Below are 18,503 nucleotides of genomic sequence, written 5' to 3' on the forward strand. Positions count from 1 at the left end.
TTAAATTTAATGATGTGATTCCGAAATTTTAATAAAGTGTTGATTTCTGTTGTCGTTTTGCTTTCCAATTTAGTATAGTTATTTTATAAAGACGTGAATTATCCGTAATATTTGTTCTACCATTTTAAAAATCAATGTTGTACAACAATTTCGCAAGATACAGAGAAAGCCGAAGGCAAATTAAGGGTTTACCACATAATTTGAAAGAAATTTAGTACAAGAACTAAGTCGGCCAGGGTTTTTCAAATATCTGCACACAACTCGTTAAACGTTATAAAAAATGATAATGTTAGTCATAAGTGTTAAAATATTTCCGGATGATAAACACCTTCATAAACGCCGTTTTGGCGCGGTATCAAATTGAATTTTTATCACTGGCAAATCAGGATATTACAGCAAAAACGTTGCCTCGCCGTAACGCGGGCCGAATTTATTCGAGATCTAGATCCGAGGAGATGTTATCGGGTTCGGGATTCGCTCCCTTCCGGGTGCTGCGGATGTGGTCCAGACGTTGAGGAGGGACTCCTGTAATCGAACTGATAAAGGGAACAATCAAATTTCCGCCGAGGCCGAAACTGTCACAGCTCAGTTTCTAAACGAGGAACCGCCTAATTATCAATTCGTCCTCTCTTAGCATTGTGTCAACATCCTAAATATTCGCCGGTCAGAAAAGTCACAACAATCGCTAAATGACGTAAAACGTACATATTAATATGTATATTCGTTTTTGAGAGAATTTTACTCGAGATGATTTGGACATTTCTTTTGGATTTACCCATACATTACTACATACATATTAGTCGTGAAATAAAAAAAATAAAAAAATATCCTACAGAAACATACTGATGGTAGAGAATATAACAACAGTTATTTGCGAAATCTTTAATAGTAAATAATTTGACGGTATAGGAACTGATAAACAGTTTATCTTAGGATATTTTTAGTTTTTTTTAGGATTTTCCACGAAAGACATTGGATAAATGTTCAAAAGGATAAAGAACTAATTACGTGGTAGCTGATGTTTTTTTTCATAACTTACAACGGATTGGGAAAACTATCACGTAACACATTATTTCAATATCTTTCAATTAATTAAGGTTTTTAGTTGAGATAAAAAAGTCAGTGTCACGAGCGGGATTCGAACCCACGACCTTCGGCTAGACACGCCATTGCTCTGCTCTCTACTTGGGTTATCGTGACTTCGACCCACTCGGACACTAACTTCCCATCTCTACCCCACCTTTTGAATTTGAGATTGGAAGTGTCCGAGTGGATCGAAGTCACGATAACTCAAGTAGAGAGTAGAGCAGCGGCGTATCAAGCCGAAGGTCCTGGGTTCGAATCCCGCTCGTGACATTGACTTTTTTATCTCAATTAAACACCTTAATTAATTGAAAGATTAATTAATTGGTCAAGCGGACCACGAAACTAGTGAATTATTTCAATAATACGTCTTTATTGGTTTAGATGAAAAAGTTAGTGTTGTGTAGTTAGTCCACGAGCGGGATTCGTACCAACGACTTACAGCTCAATAGCCGCTGCTCTAACAACCCGAGCTATCGTGACCTGAGGTACCCTGTATAATTTGCCTCCAAAAAAGGTATAAATATGAAACTTGAGTAAAATATGTTAAACGCGTATTTTTTAAAATTTTTTTATTGTATCATTGATTCAAGAGAAATTCAGCCGGATCATCTAAAAAAGACACCCTGTATAGACTGCGTATAATTATTGTATAATTAATATTTCACGTTGTGTAGGATCGTATTTGAAATTTTGAGTTAAGACCGGTCCTGAGGTACACTGTATAATTTTTCTTAAAAAAAATGAAAAATTTTAAATTTGACACAAAAATACTAAACAATAAATGCAGCTGCTCTAACCACTTGAGCTAATTGAGTCTAATTGACCAAATTACTCATTACAATTAATTATTCTTTTTATGTAAGGTCTTGGTTGAGATGAAAAAAATTAGTGTCACGAGAGGATCGAAGTCACAATAGCTCAAGTGGACGAGGGTTCGAATCCCGCTCATGACACTAACTTTTTCATCTCAACCAAGACTTTACATAAAAAGAATAATTAATTTAAGTAAGCAATGTGGTCAATTAGACCACTAAACTTAATTGGATTAATACGTAACATTATTTTAGTAATAAAACTATTTTCAATTCTGTTCTCTATATTTATACTAAGGACCAATAGAGTTAGTAGAGAACAAATACAACCACCGACTCCCCGAGTGTTGCTAAGTCGTTTGGCATGTCCTGCGTGGAAAAATTAAAGAATATACATATAACTTTTTCTTGGTATTTCAAGTACCAAGTTAGGGATGGTCCCTAGGGGCTCCAGCGGCCCTTCGTTCGAACCTGGGACCTTTACCGTGATGAGCGACAATGCCTAAACCATTGCGGCCCGTGAATACGTCAAAATTAAGTTGTCCAGTTTTACTTAAAGTTGTAATTATGTAGTATACTTTTCTCAAAACACGTACTATACTGAATTACTTTAATCAAGATTTATCTCTTCTAAATTATAAAAAAAAAATTGAAGAGATATGCTTTGGAGGAGTCATAGCGCTCTGAAAATGTTAGAAGAAAGGCGCACCAGGGATGCGATTTGTCAAGAGCTCCCGCGAGGATTTTCGCTATATTAATATATAAATCTTATCTGGTCTTCAGACTGTAATTGAAGCATTAGTCATGCTTTTGAAGGGGCAAATTGCTTTTATCACGTTCGGGCCATCTTTGATAAACCGTTGAACACAAAGAAGTCAAGGGGCCAAAAGCCGTGGATATTGTGTCATATATTATTTACTACGGCCAGCCGCGTATGCCGGCTCGTTTTCATAACAAACGCCGCCGCCCACTTCTGAATTAATGGTTATTGCCCTCCTTTCAACTTTTCTATGATTATTATGAATCTCCGAGCTACAGTCGCTACCGGGTTTTTCTCGCGGCACGTTCTCGCAAATAAGAGCCGAACACCTTAACGCCAACGTTTCTAAATCTTTTTTCCTACTTGAAAAAAAGCGTCGACCGTTTGGCTCTATTTGTAAAACTCAGTAACTTGGGGCTTTCTTTCAAACTACTAAGGTGCTGAAATCGTTATTTTCGTTATATTCAGTGACATCTTTGTGGCAAAGCGGGAATATCTGATTCTTTCGAGGTGCAGTGTGGTGTTCGCCAGGGTTGCTTGTTTTGCCCGATATTGTTTGCTTTGTTTTTTCTTCCCCTGGTGTGCACCTTCGTGCATGTTCTACAATTATAACACTTGTTGAATGCTGATGATATGTCAGGGATATGCGTACGACATAGTCCTGACTGCCAGGGGCAAATTCGAGGAAACTCTGTGACATAACCCAAGAGGGACTCAAAATCACAGAAGAAGGGTGTAAAACCGCTGATTTAGGAATCAACCCTAATAAAACAACCATAGTCGCTTTTACGCGGAAAAGAAAACTAGATCACATGAAGCAAATAACACTGTGATAGAGATCAAAAAAGAAGTCAAATATCTGGGCAACACACTAGATAAAACATTGACATTTACGAAACACATCGGCTTACCATCACGAAGGCGACGCGAGCTTTGATGGTGTGCAGAAGAATAGCCGAAAGGAACTGGGGATGCAGATAGGAAACCCTGCTTTGGATGTACACCATGATAGTAAGACTCATACTTACATACGGAACGGTAACCTGGGCAGATAAAGCAGAGCAAGTAACTAAAAGAAAATAACTCACAAAAATACAGAGACTTGTGTGCATCTGTAAAAGGGGAGTATTGAGAACATGTGCCAGGACAGCACAGAAAACCACCATTAGTATTATCAAAGAGAAACCTCCAACAGGAATAAAATTAAATGGAGAGATAGCAAGAAAATAATGAAAGACCATCCGATACTCATGGCTCCAAGAGACGATATGAACAAGATGTTTGAATTTAATCAAAACTTCCGAACAAATGTAGGTAGGTACCAAAAAAGAACGGGAACGAGAGGAAAACACCTCCTTTAAGAATGGCACTATCCTTTGGATAGTGACAGATGTAACAGATGGATCTAGAACACAAGAAGGTACAGGGGCAGGAGTATTCGGTCCTGGAACCAAATACCAGAACCCTTGGAAAATACACCAGTATCTTCCAAGCTGAGATTCACCAATCAAGAGATGTACTCAACTCAACCTGAAAAAGGGTACAAAAACAAGCACAATGCTGTCATGTCAGATAGCCAGGCAGCCATCAAAACACTAAGCTCAAATATCATTAGTTTAAGGATGGTGCTGAACTGCAAAACCAAACTAAACATACTCGGTACTTAGAATAAAGTCAGCCTCTGCTAGGTCCCAGGACACATGGGAGTAGAAGGCAACGAGAAAGCGGACACCCTTGCAAGAAAAGGGGCTGCTACACCGCTGATAGGACCTGAACCCTTCTGTGGCATAGGAACCCACACTATTAACGAGTATGTCAGACAGAAGGACACAAAGAAAATGAGGGAACTTTGGAATTCACTCACTGGACACAGACAATCCAAGGATTTTCTAACCAATTTTGGAAGGAAAGAAATTACAGAATGTGTCAAGGGAAGCAGGAACAAACTGCGAATCCTAATAGGATTCCTAACAGGACACTGCAAGTTAAATGAGCACTTAAAGAAAATTGGAACAATCCAAGATGCACATGCAGATTCTGCAAGGAGGCAGAAGAGACACCAACACATCTACTAACAAACTGCGGAGCTACACTTGCCCGCAGGAGGAAGTTTTTTTGGAAGAGCTTCAACCACTGTAACCGGGCCTATTAATCAAGTTTCTTGATGAAATAAAACGCACCGATGTGCTCTAGGCACAGAACGGGGGATACAATAGCTCTTAAAGGGCGCAGTATTTTACCCCCTGAATATTACATATACATGCTGATGATACGAAGTTGTAGCCGAGTCTGCTGCAGGTCTTAAAAGAATCATTAAACTTCTAGAAGCCTATTTTGACATTAGGAACCTGTCAGTCAATCTACAGAAATCCAAAGTCGTGTTCAGGAAGGGTGGTATTAAGTTCTTCCTATCGTTCTCCTTCTGAGGTGAGACTATACAGGTACTGCAATTTAAATACTTAGGCATTTTATTTGCTCCCAGCCTTTCTTGGTCGACACATTTCTCTTCAAAGGCGTCGGCAGATAAATTAGCATTGAATCAAACTGGGTGGTCTATTATGATCCATAACACGATCCCGATCGATGTAAAGTTTAATATATTTAACTCTGTGTCTCGAGCGATTCCTTGCTATGGGTGTCCAATGTGGGTCTTTCAGAGATTCGAAGATGTGGAAAAGGTCCAGAGATTTTGCATAAGAAAACCTTTTTTCTACCAGGTGGCACACCAAATTACCTCAACTATTTAGAAACTGCCACCGATCTAATGTTTGTTTTCTCTCAATCTGTACTTTTCCTTTATCCTGAAGACACTAGGTTCTCCAGACTCGAGACTATCAAAAATTACCTAACTTGAAATAGTTCGATAAGAGATTTTTTTTTGCTTTCTGCCTGGAAATACTATTCGTGAATATGATATTGGCTTCTCCCGGTCATTAGAAAATATCATTAACTGTAGCGTGAACTTCTGAGATTTTTGGAGGGTTCAAGATCTAGGCCTTTAATTTGGTTGGTGAGGCAGGCTTGGAGCTGCAGATACGAGCTGACAGAAAAATTTAATTATTAAATATATTTTTTTCTTTTCTCTCTTTTTAAATGCATACAGAATTTGCATTGTTTTAACACGGTGACCAGCAGACCGATTTTTCGATCCATTTCCATTCTATTTAGTGTTATGTTTTTCTCTCTATTGTATTTTGGTTTATCTTGTAAATATAACTATTTTTCATTCACTCTTGAAAAACTAGGTGGCCGCAACGGTAGTCATCGCTGTAAGGCTCTCAAACTGTCTACGCCGACACTAACTAGGAGGTCCGGGGCATACTTGAAAAAAAATTAATAATTACAAAAAACAACGTAGAATGAATAAATAAAATTACAAAACTAATAAAAAGGAGTACTGAAAACGAAAGTTTTTGTTTTTTATTTTCCAGCAGCATTCATTGTGATTCCACAGACGTACTTTATATGAACCAAATGCCAGCCTCTTTGAGCTTGTTCAAATTATTAATTATATCAAGTCGCGGCCATTAAAATCAGGACTTTTCCCAATACTATGTGACTATATGGGAAGTTTTCATCTTCCCCTGCTTCTACATACAGAAGTGAGGGGGCTATTTCGTGAGAAACCACTTTCTCGATTACGAAGTCTTATCTAGGTTTATGGACCATAATGTCAAATTGGCCAACGTTTTCTATGATGAGAAATGGCAATAGTGTCGTATTTATCAGATATTTTCATTAAAATGAATGAGATTAGTCTTTTTTTGCATGGGAAATGTATCACAAAGTTATAGAGAAAAAATCCAGTTTTGGGTTGAATTTGTTGAGAAGGACGATGTTGTGTGTTTTCCTGTGTTAAATGAATTTTTAAAAGGAAACAAACTTGAGCTTGCGAACGGCACGTTGATTTCTTAACAGCTCGACATGCATGCTGCAAGTCCGTGAATGGGTGGCCGAAATGTTATCAGTTTGACAAAGCCAACCACACTATTTTCAAGAAATACGAATATTTGATAGACATTACTTCTGACTCCACCTTGAAATCTACTAACGAGTCCAATACTTACTCCTATTTTTGACTTGATCTAAAAAAAAGAAAGGAAAACATGTTCTTCTTCCATTTGCCACAACTTACTTATGCGAATCTGTATTTTATTTGAATAGTCACCAAAACTAAATACGGAAGCTGTCCGATAACCGACAATTATCTCCATTTATCAAAAATTAAACCCCAATTTATTGTTAATTCATTAATCATTAACATTCATTAATTATTATCATTAATTTATTATTAATTCATTAATCATTATCAATTATAGAAAAAACTTGTCGTAATTTCAACTTAACCAACCTCATGGACTTCGGACCTCGTAGTCAATGTCGTCGGGTTTTTATCGTCATTCTTTAATGTTAATGTGAGAAATACAATGTTGTAATTTAAAATAATCCAAAAAACATGTAATTAATGAAATAATGTAATGTTGTAATATTTATTCAGGCCCTGATGATGGTCTTATAAATGCCGAAAGCTGGGCAAATGATCACAGAGTTTACTTCTTTCTCTACCTGACCAGAAACCAGATCCCAAACACATTAATCATTAACGTCCAAATTATTACTTTTGATTTTGGCTCGAGTTTTATCTCCCTATTGATTCCGTTGTGCCCAACTTGATTTTCATGTTCCGGATTTTGTAAATAAAGTTAAGTATGTCAATCTAATGTTGTACTGGCTAATTTAAAAAACTTTAATTTACTACGTATATTATAAGTAGCTAATTTTAAATACTTGAATCCGAGGGGTCCGTCCTAGATTTTATTCTTTGAAAGGGGTCTGCTGGCTAAAAGATCGCGGGTTCAAATCCACCGGGCCTGCATACTTGCAAAAAGGCTTCATTTCAAAAACACCGGCACCCCGAGGGCTCATAATTCACATACCCTCCTACATTTTTTCCCCTTTTTGACATTTTTAAAGCGTTTTTTTCTGTTTTGTTCAGCGGGGAACATTTTCGGAGTCTTCTAAGGATTATAAATCCGAAGGGTTGCCGGCCAATAGGAGTCGCGTCAAACGTTTGGACCCGGGCCAATTGGAAGTCTGATAGTGATCCTCTTCCCCTGGAAGAACAATCCAGATATTCCTCCGACGACGATTTTTACCCCGACTAAGCTCTCGCTTTCACCTGAATGCCCACTTTCGGACCGCCCTTTATAACCACATGTCTTTCAATGTAATTAAGCGAGGTCACAATATTTTTTTTTACAAGATAATAATTTACAATTCTACTTATACATTTACGCTGTAGCTGTTAATAAAAAAACAAATATGAAGGGAATGGTTTTATTTTATTTTGGTGGCGTCAGTTAAATGTCGTTGGGTGGAATTTTGAGTATTTTTGTAATCCTTTCTCCTAGTCTTCAGGAACTCGCCCCTCTCAGAGTTTCGATCAGCAATTGGGACATACAAGGTGTCAGGGTACTCATGTCACAAACTTTGCTGGTGAATTTTACACCTCCAGAGTGACAGAAAGGTTGGAATGAGTCGTGGGCCGATTCTCACCAAACAACATTGATCAGGACCGGAGCCACTTTAGCTAACCCCTGCTACATTTAAATCATTCGGGAGAAAAGTGTTGATATTATGCCTGATGAAAGTCATTCAATTTAAAATCGACTAATTCAAAATATTAATAAACTTTGTATTAAATTTTAAAACGCAGCAACAAAATTAAAGTTTGCGAGGAGATAAACTGGTGAATTGGTCCTCCAATTCCAATCAGTAATCACTAATCAGTTAAGTCTATGTGGCTCCGTCGCATGTCGACACAAGGCTGGGGAATAGCGTCTAGATACATATTTCTGTTGAAACGTAGGAACATTTCGACAGAAATATTTTCTTCACAAAACGTACCTGGCTGAAGAAGAATATAAAATCAAGATACAAATAATATAAATTTTTATTGTAAAATGTTTGATTTACATCACTGATTCAAAATGAATTTAACACTCTTTCATTGTATGAATGCATAAGTTCAGAGTGATTTACTACTCGTACGACAAAGTTCGTCAGAACTTCTACACGTCAAATGGAACAAAAATGTTCGTATGAACAATGATAGTCCGATTCTCAACCCTTTCGCAGATATTCAACATTTTGGTTTTGAAACTATCTACGTTTTCATCATAAATCTACTCATAACTCTTGTACTATTCATTTTTTCGGCAATTAAAAAAACAGTGAAAAGAAGTTAAATTTCCTTTAAGAAGGCTCGCTCCTTCTATATCTTTCAATTTAATTTTTGGTTAAAAAACACATTAAATCTTTCAAAAACTGCTAAATTTAAAATTTATAAAAAACTAAATTTGCAAACTCTTTGGAAAAGTGTGGTGTTTAGTGACGGTTACTTGATGATTATTTGGAGGTCGTGAGATGCGGTCTGGTATGACATAGGTTTTAGTAAAACACTTTCTTTATCGTGCGAACGTTTCGATCTTTATTGAGATCATCTTCAGGGCCTGGAATTTATAAATATTGTTTAAATTTTACAAACACATGCAGGATGTGAATTTTTTTTAATCTAAAATTTTTTTAGAATTGCATAAATTCATTCTTTTTTTAATGTAAAATTTTCTAGCATTGTATAAATTCATTTTTTCTTTTAATCTAAAATTTTCTAGCTTTGTAGAAATTCATTTTTTTAATCTAAAATTTTCTTGCATTGTATAAATTCATTTTTTTTTGACATCCTACATGTATTTGTAAAATTTAAACTATGTTTATAAATCCCAGGCCCTGAAGATGACCTCAATAAAGATCGAAACGTTGGCACGATAAAGCAAATGTTTCTCTAAACCTACGTCACCCCAGACCGCATTTCACGACCTCCAAATAATCTCGTTGGAAAAATTCACGGTAGAGGCAAATATTATAACAACGTCTTCGTTTAATAGCCTATCTATCATGCATTAACAAAAAGTAGTACCCAATAAATGAAACAAATGGGAGACAGCTTTCCTCAACGAATCTTAGTACAATCGAAGATACATTCTGTATGATAATCAGTTCGATTCAAGCATGAACGTTGATTCCCGTCGGTTCGCATAACAAACTCTGTTTGAAAAAGTTGTGATGAAGCAAAACCACGACATCTCCAAACACGGTCCCAATCAACAGATTGCCATAAACCAAACCGGCAATCATCTATGAAGAGTCCAGGTTTGTTATACAAGTGTCCAAGCAAGGCGCTGAGTTGCGAATAGTCACCTTTCTATGCGATGCCTCTCCGGTAGTAAAGAACTTTATGCCGGACGTTCAAAGACGAGCCTATTCTCACAAAGCCTTGTGATGACTGTTTTAGAGCTCACGCTTACATTACGGACTGTTTGGAATCGACTACATATCAAGGAAGCCGTTAAATTACGGGTCCGTACGGCAGTAATAGCAATAAAACGATCGCCTCTAGCTCGTACAATCGCGGTCAACCTTCGATCGAAATTTTCGGTGACCCTTAACAGATGGAGACCATCGTGGACACACCCAGGACTGGGGCTATGTAACGGAATCTACTTCCGTCGTTGCCTGGGCGAAATCTTCTCAACTTAAAACCATTGTTTTAAGAAACAATTAATGATTTAAAAAAAACCAATTAACTCACGCGACAATTTGCTCTGGAAAGGATGAAATTGAACTGATTTCCTTTATTTTTAATCTAAAAAGTGTAAAAGGATTAGTAACTCTCTATAAACGTAAAAAAACTATTATTCTTGTGTTTACTTTTAAGTCCACTATTAATCTTTATACCTTATTATACGCTCTGAAAGCGTAATTTTTCTCCATCCTACTTTTCACCAGTGCTTCAGAGTAGTCGACATGATATCATCGATTCTAGAAAACAAACAGTACTGCTCAGATGTATTTCTGGACGTTACGGAAGCATTTGACCGAGTATGGCACCCCGGACTCATTTATAAGTTAAAACGTATCCTCCCTCATTCCTACTATCTTATCATGAAATCCTTCCCCTCGGGCCGATGGTGTAAAGTGAGAATCGGCATGGATTTTTCACCCATCGCACCAATCAAAGCTGACGTTCCACAAGGAAGTATCCTAGGCCCAATGCTCTACACCATTTACACTGCTGAATACCCACACATCCAAAAACACAACTCACACCCTATGCGGCCGACCCCGCAATCTTATCAACACACTCCAATCCTATCCTCGCAAGAGAATCAATCCAACAACATCTGACATCATTACCGACTGGTGCAATCTGAGGCGGATCAGGTTAAACGAACAACAATCCAACCAGTTAGTTTACGCTCTAACATCAAACCTACCAATCAATCACCTTAATAACAAGATAATACCACCATCGAACCAAGTCCGCTACCTTAGGCTTCATGGAACCATACAAGTTTAAAACGGCAAGAATTAACAAAAGATATGGACTACTCGGACACCTACTTGGACTACAATCAAAACGAAGCATACATAACAAACTAACCGCTTACAAAACACTCATCAGACCTATTTGGACCTATGGAGTCGAATTGTGGGGCTCTTCCAAATTATCCAATATACAACGGATGCAATCTTTTCAATATAAAGTTCTCCGCTGTATTCTCAATGCTCATTTCTATGCCAACAATCAAACTGATCCATAAAGATCTTAAAATCCCTTTCATGAAAGATCTTATCCGAACACTCTTCTTCAATATCTAGTCTAAACTATCCCTCAACCCTTACCCAATATTCCTAACTCTTTCCTCAACGTCTCACCTTTACAGTCCTCCACGCCGTTTAAAACGGCGATGGCCTCGTGTCCTTCCATCTAACGCACCCAATTAAATAAAAGAGTGTTGCAGCATTGGTCGGTTTCTCTCCCCACTGCCTCCTGTTCTGACAGGTCTTACTCGAGTATGCTTTGCATGTAGGTGCAGGCTGACCTCGATAGAAGGCTTTTACCATAGGTGGTACTCCTCTAGGGGGTGGTTAGAAATTCCACTTCCGGTGGAGCGAATACGGTAGTTTCTACGCTAAAGAAGCCTGGGAGATAGAGTCGCCTTCTCTATCAAGGGAGTGCGCAGGAGACCGAGCTGATATATTTCGGCTTAGGTAGACCTTTGCGCCCGGCATACGGTGTGATGCTCAATGCAGACCCGACTACTCGGAATGGGCAAGAGGGGAGCGAGGTTGTCTTGGCCCTTCCAGGCTGAGCTGCCACTACACCATCCTGTCGTATGCGGAGGTGCACCAAAACGTCCGATAAGGCCAAATAGGCTAGGTGCGGACGTTGAATATCCTCATTGTCCTTTTTAGGACGACCGAGTATACGGGAATGTACTGTTCTGGCAGGTCTGCCAGATTTGTATATAACTAATTCGGTTCTGCATTCTAACGGTCAATGTACATTCTGCACAGATAGCAAAAAATAAAATAAATTTAAAAATCTGTATACCAAATTATTATGCAAAATAAATAAATAAACAAGTTTTCTTTTTTGGTCGTTGAGATTGAGTTATTTGTTTTGCTTTTGATTGTTCAATTTTTCAGTTGTTAATATGTATTATAATTCATAATCCATTTATGCTTAGTGGTCTACTAATTAACCAAATTACTTATTTCAATTAATTATCCTTTTTATCTAAGGTCTTGGTTGAGATAAAAAGAATAATTAATTGAAATTATAATCATTGCTGAATAGAACTTAGTTCTCTTTGCCGACAAATAAAGCATCAATCCAGTTTATTCTTAGAATGGAACGAAATGTTTGCTCTCTCTTTTGACCAATTAGTGTTTTGCCAGTGGGTGTATGATCAGTTTTCTTGTGTGAAAAGGAAGTATTTGGATTCGTTCTTAATTGGATATTTTCTTCTGAAAATGATCGTACAAATGTTCTGGATTTGAAACGATGGCCTTTTATCTGCAACAGGCACATTTCACGTGTTTTTTCCTCTTCGAACCTCACTCGCAGATTTAATGGAGTCTGGCAGGGAATATTTTAGAGGGCCGCGCCGCGGTGTGAACACTGTTGTTAATTTCATACCCCCGGAATGGCCCGCCGAAGCTAATTTCGGGTACCCGTAAATCATCCCCAGGTGTTGAACCGACGAAAAGTGGTATGGGGGCGTAAACAGTTTTACGAGAAATTAAACGCACTCCTTAGTACGAACGGAATTCCGACAATGTCCGGCAATTTCGGAACTGGTGGAGGAACCCCCTCGGGGTGGCCGTTTTCAGATTTGTGAGCTCGCCAATTTGATCAGTACGATTGCACTTTTTTGACTACCATTTCTACAAGCACTAGATTTATTTTTTAGGATGCCTGTAATACGTTCAAATTGTATAAACAGTTCTTATCTTATTTTATATATTACCAACTCCAAGGTCCATATCTTCTCTATTGATAGGTTAAAAAATTCCAAGTTCTCCGTTTATTCAATTTAGTAAATTACATGGATGCTTCGGGCTCCTGGCCCATAATCAGAAACTAAACTTAAAGAAATATCATGGTATAATTCCCAATCTGAAGGCACACCCATCAGAATTTCCAATTTTTTTAAATAAACGTATTGATACCTGGACTATGCGAATGATACATATATATTATTTTTTCACCCCCTTTATTTGTTAATGGGAATGTCGTCAACATGGTTTTAAAACTGTAATTGAAACATATATTTTATTTTAGTCCCTTCTTGGTATACCACATGGTAATGAGACTCTTTATATGTATATATGTATATGTATATATACATGTATTTTTGGCTACATGACCCATTTGGATGTTGTTTACCCCATAAGTTTTTAAAGTTTTACTGATCTTTTCGGATAAACTTCTAATATAGGTGAATGTTTTGTGAGTAATATGTTTTGTATTGAAACTTCTATCTATGATTTCATGTCCTTACGTTTATCTTTTTTAAAACTATTTATTATTTGATATCACGCATCTTTAAGCATTTTTGGGGGGTATGCATTCATTATGGCCATATTAAGGGTTTTATGTTTGGAAAACAGGCCAGAAGTCTTCTTCAGATAATTTCAATGCTCTGTATATTAAATTCCTAATGACATTTTTCTTTTGTTGGTATGGATTGTTAGAATGGAAGTTTAATAGTCGACCTGAAAATGATAGTGTGGTATACCAAGGGTTTGTTTTCTGCGTAATTGTACCATTCTTGCGTGTCGTGATGAGAGTACACGTGCGTTATTGCTATTTTATGTTTATATACGTTGGATTTTAAAGGGGTGGGGAAGGAAATCGGTATAGAAAGACATTTTTGTATAAGGAGTCGGCGTCTTTGAGGTGAAAAGAGCTGACGAAGGGAAAAAACGTTGGTAATGGTTCGACCAGATTATCCTTTCAGGATTTTATAGACAGGGATAAATAGGAAAAGGAAAGCTAAACTCCTTTAAAATCCAACGTATATAAACATAAAACAGCAATATCTCACTGGCACTCTCAACACGACACGGAAGAATGGCAGAATTACGTAGAAAACAAACACTTTGAGTGAGTAGAAATACTTTGATTGAATATAAAAAAATATGTTTTTGCATAGTATAAATTCACTTTTTTCCACATCCTACATGTTTCTGTTAAATTTAAACAATGTTTGTAAATCTCAGGCCTTGAAGAAGATCGAAAGGTTGGTACGATAAAGAAAATATTTTTCTGAAACCTAAATCACCGCATCTCACGATTTCTGAATAATTATCGACTAACGGTCACTAATCACCACACATATTTTATTTTGAACATCAAGGTTGGAGCCACGTCCTATCAACCAGTATAGTTGTCTATACCTTAAACCTATTTCTGTCCTATTTTTCTTCACGTGTAATTTCGATGTAAGCTTGGCAAAACTAAGGTTATTCCCAGATAACTTAGCGATGGAACATGGTCCACTTTTTTGTTTGTAAAGATTAGATGATTTATGCTGATTTAGCATGATTTTCCATTTTTTGTCCATTCGTTTATCTTATTACAAGCATTTTGATTTGATTTTGTTTTGATGGTTACTTAGTAATTGAGTAGAATATTGGTTGGCTCCAACTTCTAAATGAGCTCACATATTTGTCCTTAATTAAATAGTTTCAATGTTATTCCAAAATGTCGAGGAAATCTCACCTTAACTGGTCGTTTCCTTTTGAAAGAACTGTCGATATGCACAGTAACACACATAATTTCATATCCTTACTTGGTACTGCAATAATGGCATGACAAATCTCTGACTATATCATTCCTGTGATTATAAGAAACGCGCCGAAAAACAATTTGATCAAAATCGGATCAGTAGATTTTGAGATTACATCTTACATAAAAACTTTCTCTCTTTATTATATTAGTGTGGATTGTAATACTGTAATATTGTAATATTGAATGTTATATTGCGATAATTAGAGGCCATAACAGTAGCAAAACATTTTTTTTAGTTGTTCAAATTATGTTTAATGGAAACATAAAGCGATTAAAAAATGTATGACCTCTATCAAGACAATTTAATTATTTAACAAAGTTTTCAAGATTTCTGTCATCCTTCTGAATCCAAATTGATAGTTGGTTTAGCTTTAATGGTTCTATTTAATAATTTTAATCTAGGCTCATATTTAAACTACACGTGCTAGTTGATAGTCCTTTATCATTATGATCATTAGCATTTTTATTTTTGATTCGCATATATTCAGGGAAAGATAAATTGGTTTTTTTGTATGGTGACCCTCAACTGGAAATTAACTGATCGTTGAATTTGCTGCGCTGATTCAGCAACATTAAAGTACATTTCTTATCTTTCGTTTTCAATGATCAAAAAGTCAAGAAAATATAAGATTCCTTTACAGCACCCTTTGACTCTTCACATAAATTTGTATTTCTCATACAAATTTACAATTTGCGTTCAACACTTAATATTGCAGTGAAAAACTGTATACAAAAGGATCTTCAATGTAAGACAGGATATAATCACGAAGTGGTACCTCTTGTACTTCTACCTTCTGCTTCTTGTAACTAAATAACTACGTCTGGAGTTTAAGAAATCAGACTTTGTAAGCGGTGTGCAAAACAGTAATATTTACTTTAATTAATTATATTTTAAACCTAAGGTCTTGGTATAGATAAAAAAGCAAGTGTCACGAGCGGGATTTGTACCATGACTTTCAGCTTAATAGCCGCTGCTTTAACAACTTGAGCTATCGTGACTTCGATCCACCCGTATACCAACTAATCATCTCAACCTAAACCTTTAGAATTTTTCCACTTTTTGCCATATTTTCGAATTTCGAAGCAAGCTCAACCAACACCTTAGATCAAATGTATAATTAATTAAAATAATTAATACTGTCGATATTGACTACTAAATAATATTTGGAGTAATATTTGCTATTAGTATTTCACTAGCTGAATGTTAATAACAATCCATTTTATTTAGTGGTCTATTGACCAAATTACTTATTTCAATTAATTAATCTTTTTATGTAAGGTTTTGGTCGAAATAAAAAAGTTAGTGTCACGAGCAGGATTCGAACCCACGACCATCGGCTTTTCGAATCCCGCTCGTGACACTAACTTATTAATTTCGACCAAAACCTTACATAAAAAGATTAATTAGTAACAGACAGATTATATGTATAAGTGTGTATTGTAAGACGGTAATATTGTAATATTATATATTGTGATAATTAGAGGCCATAACAGTAACAAGACTTTTTTTGTTGTTCAAATTATGTTTAATGGAAACATAAGGCGACTAAAAAATATATGACCTCTATCAAGACAATTTACGTCTTGCTACGAACGTTTCAACTTATTTAACAGAAAAATGGCAAAAAGGAGTGAAAATTCGAAAGGTTGAAGGTCAAGATGGGAGTTGGTGCTCGAGTGGATCGAAGTCACGATAGCTCAAGTTGTTAGAGCAGCGGCTATTAAGCTGAAAGTCATGGTACAAATCCCGCCGCGTTCAGCCGAAGGTCGTGCGTTCGAATCCCGCTCGTGACACTAACTTTTTCATTTCGACCAAAACCTTACATAAAAAGATTAATTAATCGCAAGTTAATAACAATAAGAAATGCCAATTACAGTGACTGAGTGTTAATAACAAATCGGCAAGGATGCATTTACTGCTCTCGATAAACCGTAATAGGAACTGTCATCAGGTAAGTTAATAACGGGATCCGTTTCATTTGAAATGGTCTTTCATCGGTCATCGATCTTATAGTTTTAAATCCGTCTGTTTCTTTATCAATAGTAGCTATGTTTTTGGCTGTATAAAAGCTTAGTCGAAAAAAAGGACTCACCTGAATGGGATTTCGAAGATGTCTGCTAGAGAAGGGTTGGTACCATCGTTCTCGTCGGATTTGACGACGACATCCTGGCTTCCGAGGTTGGCGAGAATTTCCTTGAGATCGAGGTACTGGTCTGGCTTCAGCTGGTTGATGGTGGTCGTCGTCTCGGAGACAGTTTGCCCCGTCCCGGTGGCCGACGTGTTGCTCCTCTCAAGGAATTTCCTTCGGAATGTGTTGTAGGCGGCTCGTGGGGTGTCGACCCCGTTGTCGTTGTACTTGATCCTCCCGTGTCGCGTCAGGAGCCGGTGGCCGCTCATGCCGAGGTCCAGCTCCAAGTCGAGGACCAAGGCCAGGGTGATGAGGACGGCCAAGGCGCTGGCCCCGATCGTCACACGTTCCCGCAGCTTCATCTCAGACTGCTTCCCTTCCTGGGCTGATTCTTGGTGTTTCTTCCTGCTGTCGGGTGGTGGGGAACACTTCTGTTTACGTACCCATTTCACCACCCCTCTCCCTGCTACCCCAGACCGACGCGGGTCCGACGATATTCCGTTACCATGAGAACTCTTCACAACCCCGTACCTGAAGCAAAAGGCAAGAATTAAACGGTGTTTATTATAAATTTAAAATGCTTTGAAATATTAAGAAATATTAATTAAGGCGATTTGGGCAATGTTTAATGCCGCCTTGAACTTTGCTCTTTCCACCAATTCTTTCCCCCTTCCAACTGCCTCATTCTTGTTTTCTCGTGATAACAATTCGATATTTAATATGTGGTTGTTTAAAACAGGACTGTAATTGCTATAAATAAAATTGTTTTGACACGTGGTTTAACCAGATTAGCATTTCCTCCGAGTACGATAAAATTTATTAATATTTTTTATTTATTTTATCATTTTTGTGATTTCCAACTATTTGTAAGCGCATTTGTGCATTAAAACCTATCCTAAAACTTTTAATGCAGTTTTCTTGAAAATCAGTCTGTAGTTTCATTCATTTTCATAAGAAAATTGTCAACTGACAAAAAAATATAAGCTCATTAAACGTTAATCGTAAAATTGTATCCTCTTTAAAATTATGATTAAACTCTACCAAAAAATAAAATACAACACTGATCCTTTATAGGTTTATTTAACTATATATGTTCTCTTATTCTACTTCCAGTTTAATCTTTATTCCAACCACCACTGGTCAAAATCACATTTAAGTGTTTTGGGTGGCTCTTTTATTGCCTGAAAGTGGCATAGAGATATATCTGGAATCTGCGATCTCTAACAGATGATTATCTAACCCTAATGGCCTAATTTGGTCTTAATCAAACAGAAGTTAGCAATTTTGTTAAATGGTTATCAGGAAATCCCAAGAGTTTAAATTGGCGCCAAATATACCAGTGTTGGCAATACACGGACGGAAACAGCAGGAACAACACTGCGCCCGCCCTAAAATATTAACGGTATTTTACTATTAATCTTATACAAAGTTATTAATGTTGGCATTGCTCTGAAACAACTTTGGACAAGAAAGAGTTTAATTATAAACTGTATTTAAAAATTTTTATGTTAGGC

The 18,503-nt window shown here is 36.9% G+C and overlaps 1 protein-coding gene across 2 annotated transcripts in view; it reads right to left on the minus strand.

The window, feature by feature from the left end:
- The window catches only part of LOC106661815 (extracellular serine/threonine protein CG31145), a 195,417-nt gene that overhangs the window by 40,580 nt on the left and 136,334 nt on the right, over window positions 1–18,503 (minus strand). For both annotated transcript variants that reach the window (XM_024229782.1, XM_024229779.1), the window contains one exon: window positions 16,954–17,520. In XM_024229782.1, the coding sequence (XP_024085550.1) occupies window positions 16,954–17,520 (567 nt within the window). The remainder of the gene's footprint in view (window positions 1–16,953; window positions 17,521–18,503) is intronic.

Source organism: Cimex lectularius, unplaced genomic scaffold (assembly GCF_000648675.2).
Source record: "Cimex lectularius strain Harlan isolate CLEC.00 unplaced genomic scaffold, Clec_2.1 scaffold57, whole genome shotgun sequence".
Taxonomy (NCBI): domain Eukaryota; kingdom Metazoa; phylum Arthropoda; class Insecta; order Hemiptera; family Cimicidae; genus Cimex; species Cimex lectularius.